We start from the raw sequence: 15,068 nt of genomic DNA, 5'->3' as shown, positions 1-15,068 counted from the left end.
CTAGACTCTGGGCATTTCTGCTGGCTGGTGCCTCATGCCTGGACTATTCTCCCTCCACGATTCCTTCAAGGCCCAGCTAAAAATCCCACCTTTTACAGGAAGTCTTTCCTCATCTCCTTTAAAGATTGTACATCCTCTGAGATCCTCTCCAGTTTATTCTCTCTGTCTCTTCGGTTGTTTGCATGTTCCCTCTCCCATCTGATAGGCAAAGACTGTCTTTTCCATTTCATGGCACCCCCAGTGCTTAGCCCAACGCCTGGCCCCTCTTAGGTGCATAATAAAAGCTCACAGGCTGACTGAAATGACAAAAAGCAACACATTCTCCCATATGTGTAAGGAAAACCCCTCCTTCACAGTAAGAACTTCCCCTAAGTAGGATGGGCTGCTCGGGAAGCAGGGAATGCCCCCTTGGAGGGGGCCTTCAAACAAGGCAGGGGGGCCACTTGTTGGGGAGGGTCACATTCTGGTTCAGGTCTAAGCTGGACTCTCGGGCCTCTGGGCTCCTTCCCAACTCATGGCTCTATGAGAGAAAATGTATTTGCAATAACCAACACAGCAGAATTAGCATCTTTCCAGATCTGGGCTGGCACGAGCTCCACGGATGTTACTATTTACTTCTACAGCATTCTGGAAATATGGACTCAGTGACCTAGAAACAGTTTTCTTTAAATGTTTCAGGGAACAGATCAAGGAGGAGCGAGAACCCGCTGAACCTTCTGCTGGATTTAAATGCAGAATGGATGGGCAGCACTGATGGACATCAGGACACCATGTACAGTTGGCGCTGCCTGAATCAGAAATGACTCATACACAGAAACCAGCACAGAGGGGCAAGGCAATGGTGAGCCTGCTTCCTGGCTGAAGATTTATCTGCAGGTTCTATGGCCATGATATGAGAGAAAAGTGGAGGGTCTCTCCTTGGGACACCTTTCTCTTTCTGTGGAGAAGTCAGATGGCCAATATCCTGGCTTCAACAGTCCTGGTTTTGTGGTCAAGAAGAAAAGTCCAGGATTAGGAGGGAGACTCTTTAGCCCAGAACAAACCACCAGGGGTGGAACCTACCCTTTACTTTTACAACCAGGGCCAGGGAATGAGTTTCTAAAAGTCATCCTTGGAAGCCTATGAACAGAGTCCCTCTCCAGAAGGCAGCTTGGCCTGCTGCCCAGAGTCATCATTTCTGCCTTTCCCTCTTTTTCTAGGGCAGGTAGAAGGGATGTCCACCTTTTAAAGATGGACCAGAATTGAACAGGTAGAGAGGGTGAGGTGGAACCGAATGGTCCAAGAAGATTCCACAGAGGTGGGGCTTGATGGAAGACTGCAAGGACAGGGAGAATTCAGGTGGATGGAGGGGAAAGAGGAGCAAAGACTAAATTATCCCAATCCTGATCACCATATTTACTGTTTGCTAGAAGTTTCATGTTGTTGCTTCAATATTTACCTAGCTAAGAGTGAATGCTAAAAAGCCCACAGAAGCTTGTACGTTTTTGTATCATCAAAGCTCAGTTTCCAGTTTGATCACTAGTGGCACCTGAGTGGTTTTTGGTAGCCCCAACCCTGCACAGAGTCAAACCCTCCCCTCATCCACATACACCCCTAGAGGGCTGCTCCCAGCTGACTATGCCCCTTCTAATCCTCTATGTCAGCCTTCAACTGTTCTTAGAAACCACTTTCTCTAAATGATCTCAGTCACTAATAAACTGAGGCTCTATAACATTTCTTCTTTTTTAAAAATTTTTTTAAAAAATCAACAAAAATCTGTCTTCTCTTTCTCCTGCCTCCTCCTGCCCCATGGCAAACGAGAGAAAAACAAAATCCCTGTTACAAACATGTATAGTCAAAAAAAATATATTGCATTGCTATCTCTAAAAAAATAGGTCTCAATATGTACTGGTCCTTTACCTCTCTATCAGGAGGTAGGAGGATATTCTAGCATAAATCCTGTGGAATTGTACTTAGTTATCACACCAATAAAAGTTCCTAAGCATTTCAGAGTTGTTTGTCTTTGCAATATTGTTGTTATATGATGATTTATTCTCCTGGTTCTGTTTACTTTGCATCAGTTCATAGAAGTCTTCTCAGAGTTTTCTGAAACACTTCATTGTTTTTTACAGCACAACAGTATCCCACCACATTCATATACCATAACTTGCTCAGAACTTCCCCAATTTGTGGGCAAGCCCTTCAGTTTTCAGTTCTTTGCCAACACACAAAAAAGCTGCTACAAATATTTTTGCATATTTTTAATTGAGTTTGTTTTTCTTGAGCTAACTTCTCCCTTAATCTAGCCTTTCTCTAATACTCCCATCCTTTCTCCCCTTTAAGGCCTATTTCCTTATTGTGTGAAATATATTTCTGTATCCAATTCTGTGTGTACATTTTTCCCTTCTTGGATCAGTTCAGATGAGAGGGAGATTAAGTGTCACCCATATAGACTTCTGCTTGTACAACCTGATTATGAGAGATAATCTTCCTTTCTCTCCCTCACCCCTAGTGTATTCCTCTTTTCCTCCCTTTCCATCCTTTTTTTAAGATCATCAAATCATAACAGGATCACTCCCAGGTCTTCTGTCCAAGGACTCCTTCTATGACCCCTGATGATAGGGTTCAAAAGGGACATAGGTGTCATCTCCCTACATATGAACATCAGCAGTTTATCTTTGCTTAGTTCCTTATGCTTTTTTTTTTTTAATTTTTGCACTTGGTTTGCACTTCAAAGCTTTTATGCAGCTCAAGTATTTTCATCAGGAATACTTGGAATTCTATTTAAAGATCCATTTTCCTTGCTCTAGTATTATATTCTGTTTTTTACGAGTAAGTTATTCTTAGTTGTAATACATCCTTTAACTTCTAAGCTCTCCACTCCTTGAGAGTGAAAGTTGCCAAATCTTGTATGGTCCTCACTGTGGCTTGGATTCTCTCTGGCTGCCTGCAGTTTTTTTTTTGATGTTGTTGTTAATATGGAAACTTTGATTTTGGCCATAATGTGGCTGGGAATTTTCATTTTGGGCTTTCATTCTGAAAGTGACTGGTCAATTTGTTCTATTTCCACTTTGCCCTCTGGTTCTAAGAGATCTAGGCAGTTTTCTGTTATGATTTCTTGAAATATATCCATTGTGGACCAAAATGTTTCACTCTGGCTCTTTCTGTGTAAGTCACCAACACATTCTAACTATGATTTCTAATTCGAGGTGTTGGCTTTTCTCCCTCAGAAAAGTTCTTCTCTGAGTCATCCCCAGGGCTGACTCAAGAAGGCTATTCTTTCCCTTCCTTTTTTCTAACCACCGTGTGAATTTGAGCGGCCCCAACGCATCCCTGTCAGATGCTGCACTCCATTTAACAAGGATGCCATTAAACAGAGGGACTGGTCCACCGAACTAGGGCATGACCAAACCCAATTCATCCTTCTTCCTTCTGAACTACAGCTAGAGATAAGCACTGGCCCTTACCCTCAAGGAAATGTCAATGGGGAAGATAAAGGAAATGGAATCCATGTAGGCGGGTGGAAAACACTGGTTTTTAGAGTCCTGGATTTGAATTCTGCCTCTGCCAGATGGCCTTGGGCAATTACCACTCTGATTCAGACTCTCATCACCTCTTGCATGAATGAAAAGGCTTCTGATTGATCTCAAGTTTCTCTAATTCATCCTCCACCCATCTGCCAAAATGATATCCCTAAGCACAGGGCTGACCACATTACTCTCCTTCTCAAGAACCTTTGATGGCTCTCTATTTTCTGTATTATACAATACAAACTTCTCTCTCTCTGGCATTTAAGACCTCTTACAATCCAACCTGCCTTTGAAGACTGGCTTTTATTGGTTCCTGTCAGGTCTTCTGCGTTTCACCAAAGCTGACCAATTTGCCGTTGCCTACAGGTGATATTTCATCTTCCCTTCCTGAAGGAAATACTGGGAATGTTCTCCTTCCTTGCCTATATCTCCTAAGTTCCTAGATTTAAAGCAGAGGTTGACTACTAGCCCTCATAGGGGACCATCCCAGCTATCAGCACTCTCCTTGCCAGCCCTGCCTCGACATGGTTTTATAGGGTCTCTGACCTTGAACCCAGGTCTTCTGATTCTAAATTCTTGGGCTCTTTCTACTGTCTGCCATCTCTAAAATCTCTGCTCAAGGACAAATATTCTGAAATTTTTCATTTCTATGGAGGATCAGATTTCTAACCTAGGTTTTATCTCTGCTACCTTGGTCTTGCATTACTCACCTGACGCTCCTCTGCCTCATCTCTACAAAGGGAAGTTGAGGTCACAACAGAGGAATCAGAATCACACTGAGTATCCCTCAGGGATCTCAGAAATTCAAGAATCCAATCTATGCCTAAAACAGGAAGCCCCTTGACCACTCAGGCTGTTTCATAATGACCTGGAGAGATGAGGAGCTCTATTCCTGGAGATGGGGCTGGCCTGTCTGTCTCCCTGTGGGCCAGCTCTAACTACTAGGCAGCATTTACCCCCTGTACCTCGTTCTGCCCTCTGGGGCCAAGTTGATCAAGTCTGTTCTCTCTTCTCGATGACAATTCTTCAAATACTTGAGGGAGGTCATCAGGTCATCAGTGTCTCGGTCCCTGCCCCCTCCCCTTGAGGTCTTTTCTTCTCCAGGACAGATACTCTCTGGACACCTTCAACCCAATACTACATGACACAGTTTCAAGCCCCCTTATCCGCCTGGTCCCCCTCCTCCCAATGAGTTCCAGCTTAGTCTCTAGACCTGAAGACAATTAACCAATGAATAACCATTTATTAAGTACCGACTATGTGCCAGCACAGCTAAGCTCCGGACAATACTCCAGAGGTGACCGGATCAGTTTAACTTCCCCCATTCTGGATAAGCTTCTATAGATGAAGAATATACTTGTATTGATACAGGTTTTTTATGTCCCAACATGAGTCTCCACTCTGTCCCTCAGCAGCTGTGTGCCTTTGAGAAAGCCACGGACTACCCTGGACTGTTGATATGAAATGATACAGCAAAAGCCAGAAACCTTTGCTCCAGTGATTCCGCTTCTAAGGTTATACCCAAAGGATGTTACTGGCAGGAAAGAAAAGGCCAGCGTGTGCCGAAGCATTCTGAGAAGCATCATCCACCACAGCAAAGCTAACTGGAAATAACCCACATGGTCTGTGATTCAGAAACAGCTGGATGTGTCACGGGGAAGGACAGCAATGAAACATTTCCTGAATCAAGAGAAATGAAGGATGGAGAGATCCGTATGAGGCAGCTCAGAGAAAAGACAACCAAATGATGATAGCACATGATAAATTATGTCATGCTATTTTAGTGTTTATTATAATATAAATGATTACACAAATATCGGATGCAAATAATATTTATGTAAATCCCAACATTAGCAGTGATGGCAGAATCAGGAAATACAGACAGAAAAAGAAAAAGGAAAAGAAAATTCAAAAGGAGACATGGAAACAGACAGGAGGTTTGTCCCTACTTTTCAGAAGCTAAAGGTCTGAGATGGAATTTGAATCAGCTGTGCCTGACTACAATGCCAGCGCCCAACTCACCCGGCCACTTGTGGCCCAGCTAATCATGTTTTTAAAGAGAGGACAGATAAAGATTAGGAAGCTTTTGGGGCATGTGCTGAGGGACCTATTTCAACATGACCTGCATGGGCAGAAGGGATTCCCTCCTTCCGGCAATCCCCTTGCCTAGCCCTTTGGTGAATGCCCAGATCTTTGATGTTCTCCACCAACAGAAGCAGCTCTTTTGTGACAAGCCATGTGTGTTACAGATTCTTTTTGTAAAGATGGCATGACACACTGGAAAAGACTTTGGACTGAACATTTAAATCTGATCTCTGATGCCTCGGAGCTGCATGACTATGGACAAGTCTGCTTTCTCAACAGTAAAACGGAGACAGCTATTACAATAGTTCTTTTCTCATAATCTGTAAGTACCAAATGAAGTTATCTAGGCCAAGTACCCAGGTAAACCCTAAAGCCTTATGGAAGAGTCAGTCATGCATTTCATGTGTGTGTGTGTGTGTGTATATGTATACATAGTTTGTGTATGTGTGTGTATATATATACACACACACACATACATATATGATATTTTGTTCTTCCCCAATTACATGTTAAAAAATTTTAAACAAGTTTTTAAAAAGTTTTGAGTTCCACATTCTATGCTTTGCTCTACACATCGGCAGAGGGTAGGAAGCCAGGCAGATCCTGGCTGCGGCTGGAGGCCAGGCAGTCATACACATACCCTGGATGCCGCGGCCTGGCTTCAGACTGGACCTGAGCCTGTTTCTCTGGACCAACCACTGCAGTTTGGGGTGACCCTCTGGCAGTAATGTTTATAGGACTGAAATGAACCCACAAGACCCCTTTCTTGATCATGGACCCCCCTTGCTGCTAGTCTCTCCCAGGCCCCTGAAACAAAAGCAAATAACTTTCCTTTGACTATGGATCTGGTTGGAGAGGAGCTGGCCTTGAAGCTAGGATGATCTGGATTCAAGTCCTGCCTTGGACAATGACGATGTGGCCCTGGTTAAGTCCCTTCACTTCCCAGTGTTCTAGATAACACCTAAGACTCTCAGAAGTTACAAACAAGGTGCTGACCTTGGCAGAGTGAGTTCCCTCTCCACGGAGTTCCCTAACCCCATAACATCAGCCCAGGCCCTACAGCAGTCCTGGTATTTACAGATACATGAATCTGGATGCTTTATTTTCACCAGCCCTTGTAGGGTCGTTCCTTTTATTTTACTTCCAGTGGAGGGCACATAGTAGGTGCCTATGACTGACTTGCTGATGTGGCATTTTCAAGTCCATGAGGAATATCCCGAAAGGAATGAAGGCTGTGAACTAATATGACCAATTTCAGAGGGAGGTGGTGAAAGCTGTTCCTCTTGGTTTTCTAAACATTGAACTTAAGCGCTATGGTCAACTGTTAGGTAGGTACTATCTGCATTATGATACCATTTTACAGGTGAGGAAATTGAATCTCAGGGTAACTGTGTGACTTGCCCAAGGTCATATAAGCTAGTGTCAGAGGTAGGATTCAGCCCTATTCCCGAAGAGAAAGGGTTAGGGACCAGCACAGCCTTTCTGGTAAGCACAGACCTGTGCTCTCCCTCTCCCTGGTAACCCCCAACCCTCTTCTCCATCCTCACCAGGCCTTCCAGACTCTCCACTCTGAATCCATGATGTAACCTGGCTCCTTAATGAGCGACTATGTCGATCCTACCCCTACCACATAACAAACTCCCTTTCCCCTCCAGGACCACATACAGAATCCTGTTTGATGGCAAAGTCCTTCCCAACCTGTCCAGTCTGCTCAGGCCTTACTCCTCTCCATGCACTGGGCTTCTTACTGTTCTTTGTGATCTCCCACCTCTAGGCATTTGCACTGGCTGTTCACCCTGCTCAGAACTCTCTACCTCCTGGCTTTCTTCCTTCTCTCCCTCCCTCCTCTATAAGAAGCCTTTCCCAGTCCCCCTTAATTCTAGTGCCTTGCCCCTGCTGATTATCTCCAGTTTATTTATCTAGATCTTGTTAGTACCTAACTGTTTACCTGTCATCACCCCCATTGAACTGCAAGCTCCTTGAGGGCAGAGGCTAGCTTTTTTGGCACATCTTGGTTTCCCAAGTGATCAGTACAGTGCTTGGCACTTACCAGTCACTTTACAGGTGACTGCTGACCTGACAGCCTATGCTCAAAATGTCACTAAAGGGCCTTGGGCCCAGCAATACCACTAGTAGGCCTGTGGCCCCAAAGAGATCGAAGTGGGAAAAGACAAAAATAAGATGCCCTTTTGGTCACAGCAAAGACAAAGAAACTGAGGAACTGCCTACTTATTGGGGATTGGCTAAGCAAATTATGGAGCATGAATGGACAGTTCACAGGGAACCCAAACAACCTCTAGGATACCACGCAAAGTCAAGGCGGCAGGACCAGGTGAACAGCTTACACAAAGCTGACAATCGTGCAATGCAAACTGTCACCTAGAGGCCTGAAGCTACTCACCTCCTGCAGAGAGGGGGTAGATTTACAAGGCAGAAGGGGAGTGAATCTTGGGATGCTGCCAGGGAGAGAATTTGCTTTGCACATTTATTATGTGGGTATGATTTTCCATTTTGGGCGGTAGCTGTTGTGCAATTGTTGTCCAACTGCGTGTGTGTGTGTGTGTGTGTGTGTGTGTGTGTGAAGGAGGGAAAAGAAATGCTTGTTAATTTAAAAAAAAAACAAACAACTGGTGAGATCACTCTGGGCCCAGAATCAGGAAGACCTGAGTTCAAATCTTGTCTCAAGTAATTACTTTCTATATGGCTTTAAGCAAGTCGCTACCTTAGTTTCCCCATCTGTAAAATGAGAGGGTTAGACTTGATGATCTCTAAGCTCTACATCTCTGATGCCCCAATGAGAGAGAAAGGAACTTGATTCTAGTTTTAAATACTGAAGAGAGAAAGAAGAAATCCTTCTCTACTCAGTCTGGTGAGGATGAATTCTGATGAAAATTCGGTAAGTCCAGGAAGAAGGGAGGCAGGCCGACCCCACCCTCGGCAGCCTTTTCTCTTTCTTCTTTCTTAGCATTCTTTCGATTACTCTTTTTGTAAACAGTAAAATGGAAGAGCTGGGATAAACCTGTGCCACGTGACATCGACCCCAGAGAGCCTTCTGGAGACAGGCTGCTTTTTCCAGCTGTCTGACTGAAGGCTCCCCTGGCACCATGCTTTATCACCAGGGCACAGACAACATCACTTGGGGACAGTGAGGGGAGAACCTGGTTGTTGGGGGAACAAGTGCTTTGGCACTGAGATTCATGTGAGACAGAACTGAGAAGGAGGAGGAAGAGGAGGAAGAAGGAAGGTGGGGGGGAAGGGCAGGAAAGCTCTTCTACCAAGTGCAGCAAAGTTTCCACAGCAGCTATTATAAATATGGCTAGTCTCCTTTTAGGAATGAAATGTCTATTATATATCACAGTTGGAGTTTAGATCCAATCTTTTAAGTCTTTTAAGTTGCTGAGCCAAAGACAAGCAGAGATGGTCAGTCTTGGAGTCAGAAAGAACTGGCTGAAGGAATCCACATGTTAGAGTGGAATACACACCACCTTTGGAGTCAAAGGCTCCGAGATCAAATTCTGCTTTTACAGCTTTACTTTCTGGGCCTCAACTTCCTCATGTGTAAAATGTGAGGGGTGAAGAGGGTCTTGTCTAGCTCTAAATCCATGACCTATATCTACCTGTAGAAATGAAAAAGCTTTGGGATTTTGGCATCATGATATGCTCTCTTACTCAAAGATAGAAAACCCTTAGAGTAAGAAATGTTAATAAGGATCTGGTCATTGGCAGGCTTTGCCTTTTAATGGGTTACTTATAAAACATCCCAGTTAAGCAATACAGTCTGCTCCTGGCCAAGGGGTAGCTGCCTCTTCTGCCCAGAGCCCCTTGGTTAAGGCCTGTGGGTGGATACTGGCCTGCAAAAGGCACTGGCCAGGAGGTACTGGTAAAACGAAATTCAACTCTCCCAAAGATAGATGTGCCAAGCACCATACTAGGTAGGCAAAGGGAGGAGGGGAGATTCAAGGGCACAAAACCCAAACAATCCCTGCCCTCAATCTCCAGGCTAATATTTTGTAATAATAATGACGATGTTGATAATGACAGCAGCTTACATGTACGCACTGACTTAATGTTTGCAAATTGTCACATACACATTAACTCTTGTGATCCTCATGATGATCCTGGGAGGTAGGGACCAAATCACACACATTATTAGCATCCCTGTTTTAGAGATGATGAAAGATTTGGAGGAGTGAAGTGACCTGCCCAGGGTCACACAGTTAATAAGTGAGGGATATAGGATTCGAATTCAGGGCCTCCTGACTCCAAGGCCAGCACTCAGTCCACTCAGAAAAATGGAATGAAGAAGGAAGGGAGTTGGAAAGAGGGGAGAGAGTAGGAAATGGAGAGTGGGGGAAGGGATAAGTAGAGAGCAGGAGAGGAGAAAAGAGAAAGGAGGGGAGAAGAGAGGAAAAGAGAAAGGAAAGGAGAGGAAAAGAGAAGGGAGGAGAGAGAAAAGGAAAGGAGAAGAGAAAAGGGAGGGAGAGGGGAGAGGAAAGGAGAAGAGGAAAAGAGGAAAGCAGAGAGAGAAAAGAAAGGGAAGGCTAGGGGAAGGGAGAAGACAAGAGGAGAGAAGGAAGAAGACAGAAGGTGTGAGAAGGGGAAGGATAAAGAGGAAAGCTAACAAGCCACCAACAGCTGCCTTAGCCATCCCCCTCACAAGTACAAGAATCATAGATTCTGGGGCTACAATGACCATCTTATCCAAGCCCAGAATGCCCCATTCTAGGCTGCTCTCATTCTGTCTGGGGCCCCTGAAGTGAAGCAGAAACTCTCCCAGACAATCCTCCAACATTTATAGCCAACTGGGAGCCCATCACTCATTAAGCTACTGCTGACGATGCCAGGGCCAAGAAATAGATCCCTAGGTGTACCCAAGTGTTTCTAACTTTCTCACTGTGCCTGGGGAACACCACAGTTCCCACATCTTCCAACTGCTACCTGTGCTGGACAGGTCCTGAGAGAACAGATGTTCAGCTATCTTAACAATCCACTACCAAAATCATGTTTCACTGAACTTCACAGCTTGAGAACTGTCCCAGAAAAAAAAGAGTCCATGTCCCCTGCAGGAAAAATAGCGGGGACTTAACAACTTTCTAACATAAACCAACATCTTTAAAATACCAGGATATAATGGATATACCATGATATAGGGGAAAGGGTCTGGAGTCTAGAGTCAAAGGTCCTGAGTTCAAATCCCAGTGCTGCATGACACACTGGCTGAAGTATATGCCCTCCTTGGCTCTGGTTTTATCTGTAAAAAGGGGGAGGGGATGGCTCTCCAAGTGTGGCAGGTGAAAAGAGCTTTAGATTGGCATAGAGAGAATCTGTCTCTGTCACCTACTCCCTCCGACAATGGGTAAGTCATTTCCCCTGTCTAAGCCTCAGTTTTCTCACCTGCAAAATAAGAGGGTTGAGCTAGTTGTTCTCTAAGTTCCCTTTCAGCTCTAGAGCTAGGATCTTCATAGCACTGTTTTGAAATGTCAAAAAAAAAATTAAGTTTTGACCCAAATTTGGGAGGGTGTGTGCGTGTGGGTGCGTGCTGAGAACAGATCTAGTCCCCCATTCACAGTAAAGGTGAACAAGGGAAAGGGAGAGCTTGCTGTGGTAGGAGATGCTGTGCTGGCCCAGTGAGTCATGCTCAAGGCCAACAATTAAATCTAATTTGATGGCTGGCACTCCCAGGGTGACCTAGACACAAGCGAGGAGAACCAGATCCCATTCATTAGGAAGGAATGTGGAGACCCCAGCCCTGGGAAGCTGGGACCATGGGGCAACCTCTCTCCCTCTGATACTGGAGAGACCCTGTGTCCTCAAATTCATACGGTCAAATCCTAGTGCTGTTCAAGTTTTTTCCAGCAAGTGAGACCAGAAAAAGAAAGCCCAATTTATCTGGTGGGCTACTAATCTAATCTCCTGCCCAGGCCATCACAACACAGTATATGGGTAATGGAGTTAGCTGGGAAAGTTCCTTGGGGAATTGTTTCTGCAGTTTATTTAGGGCCCCTGTGATATTAATATGTATGTATATCAGGATGGAACCACAAAAAATGAGACCTCTAACCCTAAATGACCATAATAATCCAGAAGGCAAGGATTGGGATTTGGATTTCCAATCTCAACTCCACCACTTATTATGGGTTTGACTGTGAGAAAATCACTCCATCTTCCCCAGCCTCAGTTTCCTCAAATATAAAATAAGAGGGATGACCCAAACTCATCTCAGAAGTCCTTTCTGGCCCTAAATGCAGGGCCCTGAGATGAAAAGCCACCTGCTAAGGGGAGGATGGAAGGGCAGAAAGAGACAGGGTCCTACTCAGGTCCCTGGTGATGTGACCTTGAGCAACACAAGGTCTGGGCCTTGGTTTCCTCATTTGTACAAAGTAAGGGGGCCTGGACTAAGGCAACACCTGCTGTAGTCAGAGGTCCTGGGCACTCCCATCCCTACCTTCGGTGACCCTGGGCAATTCACTTCCTAGTTGGGGCAAACTCCCTACCTGAGTCATCTTGGGCTAATCCCAACCTCTGCTGGGTGCCTCACCTACGAAATGAGGGGTCACAGTCACTTGACCCATCCAGGGCTCAGGTTCCTCATTCATAAAAGTTAGGAGCTGGGCACAGATGACCCCTCAGATCCCACCAAGGGTCAGGGACCAGGGGACCCCTCCCAAGGCTCCTTCCTGCTCTAAATCGGTGACCCTGTAACTTGTGTAAGCCCTGGGGTCCCTTCCAGATCTAAGTTCAAGGCTCGAGGGCCAGGGAGCCCCGCCCCCCAAGGTCCCTGATCTGGGACACACTCCTTCTCGAGCCCGGGCCTCAGTTTCCCCGCCCGTCAAAGGCAGCTTGGCTCGCCCAGCCGGCCCCGACTCAGTCCAGGTCACGGGAAGCCCCGCCCCGCCCCCCCCCCCCCCGCCGCTTACCGCTCAGGTAGTTGGTCCACTTGTAGAGCACCCCCTCCATGGTGCGGGGCTCCCGCGGCCCATCCACCCGCAGCCGCCGCCGCCGCTCTCAGGCGCCCCGCAGCAGCCGCCGCCGCCGCCGCTGCCCCAGGCCACAGGGACTTCCGAGAGGCCGAAGGGCCATCGCCCGCCCGCAGCGGCCCGCACGCCGAGGCCGGAGGCGGGCCGCCCTTGGGAGCGGGGCTGCCCGGGCGTCCTCCCGAACGCTCCAAGCCCGGCGGGCCGCGGTGCAAATCGGAGCCGCGCGTGGCCCGGCCCGGCGGCCAATGAGCGCGCGCCGCGCTCGAGACAATGTATCCACGTTCCAAAAGTGTAGCGAGTTCCCGGGCGAGCCCCGGCGCCAGCCGCGCCCGCAGCAGCAGCAGCAGCTCGGGCTCCGGCTCCGGCTCCGGCTCCGGCTCCAGCCGCCGCCGCCGCCGGCCGGCTCCTGCAACCGCGGGAGGCCGGCCCAGGACTGAGCACGCTCGCACATGCCCAGTGGGGCCTCCCGCCCTGGCGCCGCCATCCGGCGCCGCGCGATCCACTTCGGGTTTTCGTCCCCACGCAGCCCGCGGCAGGCGGGGGCTCGCGGAGGGACGGCCTTGCCCCGCCTCGGGGAGGCGGCCCATCTGCCCGAGGAGCTGGCAGCCGCGTGGGGTCCTCGGGGCGGCCCCCTGCGGGGAGCTCCCGAGCCGGGCCAGCAAGCGGCTTTTATGGAGACGTCTCAAAGTCTCCAAGCCGGGGCCGGGCCGGGCGCGTGGCCGCGTCCCCATCCTCGGGATCCGGGGGCGGAAGAGCCTTCAGAATCCCCGGGCTCCTAGAGGTGGAGCTGGGAGCAGCCAGGTAGGCCAGCCCTCGCTTTACCGACGAGGACGTTGAGGCCCCAGGATGTGGCCCCTCAGCCGTCCGGGGCACAGCTGACCTTCCAGCCTGGCTCCGCGGCCCGCCTGTGCTACCGGGCCCCGCCTGGGCGAACCGGGACCGTTAGTGCGAACCGGGCCCGCCTGTGCTACCGGGCCCCGCCTGGGCGAACCGGGCCCCGCCTGGGCGAACCGGGCCCGCCAGTGCGAACCGGGCCCGCCTGGGCGAACCGGGCCCGCCAGTGCGAACCGGGCCCCGCCTGGGCGAACCGGGACCGTTAGTGCGAACCGGGCCCGCCTGTGCGAACCGGGCCCCGCCTGGGAGAACCGGGACCGCCAGTGCGAACCGGGCCCGCAGGTACAACTCCATAGCCGGCGGCCAGGAGTTCCAGTTCAGTAGAAATGGTGAGAATTCGGCTGAGCCCAAGTTTGTCGGGTTCTGACCCGGCGGGGCCCTGAGAGGCGGTCGGGTCCAACCGCCTCATTTGCACAAAAGAAAACCGAGTCCCGGGGAAAACTCGTGTGCAGCGAGGGCCGTGAAACGAGCCCGGACATCAGTCTTTCCTGTCCTGTTTGCTCCCTTGGGGACCTGGGACCAGTCCCTCAGCCTTCCAGCTCTGAAGTTCTGACCTGCCCCAGAGTGGCACGGCCCCCACGCGCTTTTTTAAGATCCCCTCTTCGCAGCAGGTTCAGTTTGTCCCAGAAGGGCAGCAGCCGTCATGTTAACTTACCCAGAACACTTCGTACATTTAACTGCCAAACTGTGGCTATTGGTAATGAGACTTAGCTTGGGAGAGGAGGGGAGAACAGAGAGAACACTAGGAGGGAAAAAAAGAACATTAAGCTGGGGCTCAAAGACACATGATCAGTAGGAAGAAAATAAGCCCGTATTCTATTTATCTGTACAGTGTGCTCACACCTAATGCTTTGGTTGAGCCTTTTAAAGTTCGCAAAGTTAGCTATGCCATTAGGCAAGCTCACGACCTCTTTGGACCTCAGGGGATTTTTTTTAATCAGAAAAAATGATCTGATAGTTTCTACCATCCCCTGCAGCTCTAAACATATGCCTCTATGACATACATAGCCTGATGTACATCCAGGTTTGGACAAATTCCTCTCTTCAGGAACCTGCCTCTGCTTCTTCCAGCTTAAGAGCATTCAGTATCTCTAGGTTGGCATGAGTTTCAAATGAGCTTCTGTAGGGATGTATAATACTTTGTGACCTTAAAATTGTTGAAGTCAGCGATGATGCCAAAGGCTTTTGGAATACCTTATTTTTGTTTTGGAATTCACAGGGCCAGGTCTGCCATATACCGTTAATGGTGTGAAGTTGTGTGGCTCTCTGATAGGGTGCGCCATAGCACACCATTCTGATGGTGTATCTTTTAGCATTTTAATACTGTCCCTTGAGTTTTCTTGGCAAAGATACTGAAATGGTTGGCCATTTCCTCCTCCAGCAGATCACCTTTTGTCAGAACTTTCCACAATGACCTGTCCAACATAGCTCATAGCTTCATTGTGCCCTGAAAGTCTCTCCACCATGACAAGTCAGTGATCTCCAGGAGGGGCAAATAGTAGATATTTCATAAATGCTTGATTTTTCTTCACTATTGGCATCATTACTCACCTTATATTAGCAACTTGTCTAAAATTTAGAGTTTTTTGGAAAATTTTAATAT

At 48.1% G+C, this 15,068-nt stretch overlaps 1 protein-coding gene across 3 annotated transcripts in view; it reads right to left on the bottom strand.

The window, feature by feature from the left end:
* PLEKHA8 (pleckstrin homology domain containing A8) overlaps positions 1-12,937 on the bottom strand; it is a 43,718-nt gene extending 30,781 nt beyond the window's left edge. For all 3 annotated transcript variants that reach the window (XM_072651046.1, XM_072651045.1, XM_072651047.1), the window contains exon 1: positions 12,512-12,937. In XM_072651046.1, coding sequence (XP_072507147.1) covers positions 12,512-12,551 — 40 coding nt within the window. In that variant the 5' untranslated portion in view covers positions 12,552-12,937. The remainder of the gene's footprint in view (positions 1-12,511) is intronic.
* Positions 12,938-15,068: the final 2,131 nt, after the last annotated feature.

The sequence above is a fragment of the Notamacropus eugenii genome, chromosome 3 (assembly GCF_028372415.1).
Source record: "Notamacropus eugenii isolate mMacEug1 chromosome 3, mMacEug1.pri_v2, whole genome shotgun sequence".
In the NCBI taxonomy this organism is placed as follows: domain Eukaryota; kingdom Metazoa; phylum Chordata; class Mammalia; order Diprotodontia; family Macropodidae; genus Notamacropus; species Notamacropus eugenii.
This window is presented reverse-complemented; position numbering and strand designations above follow the sequence as displayed.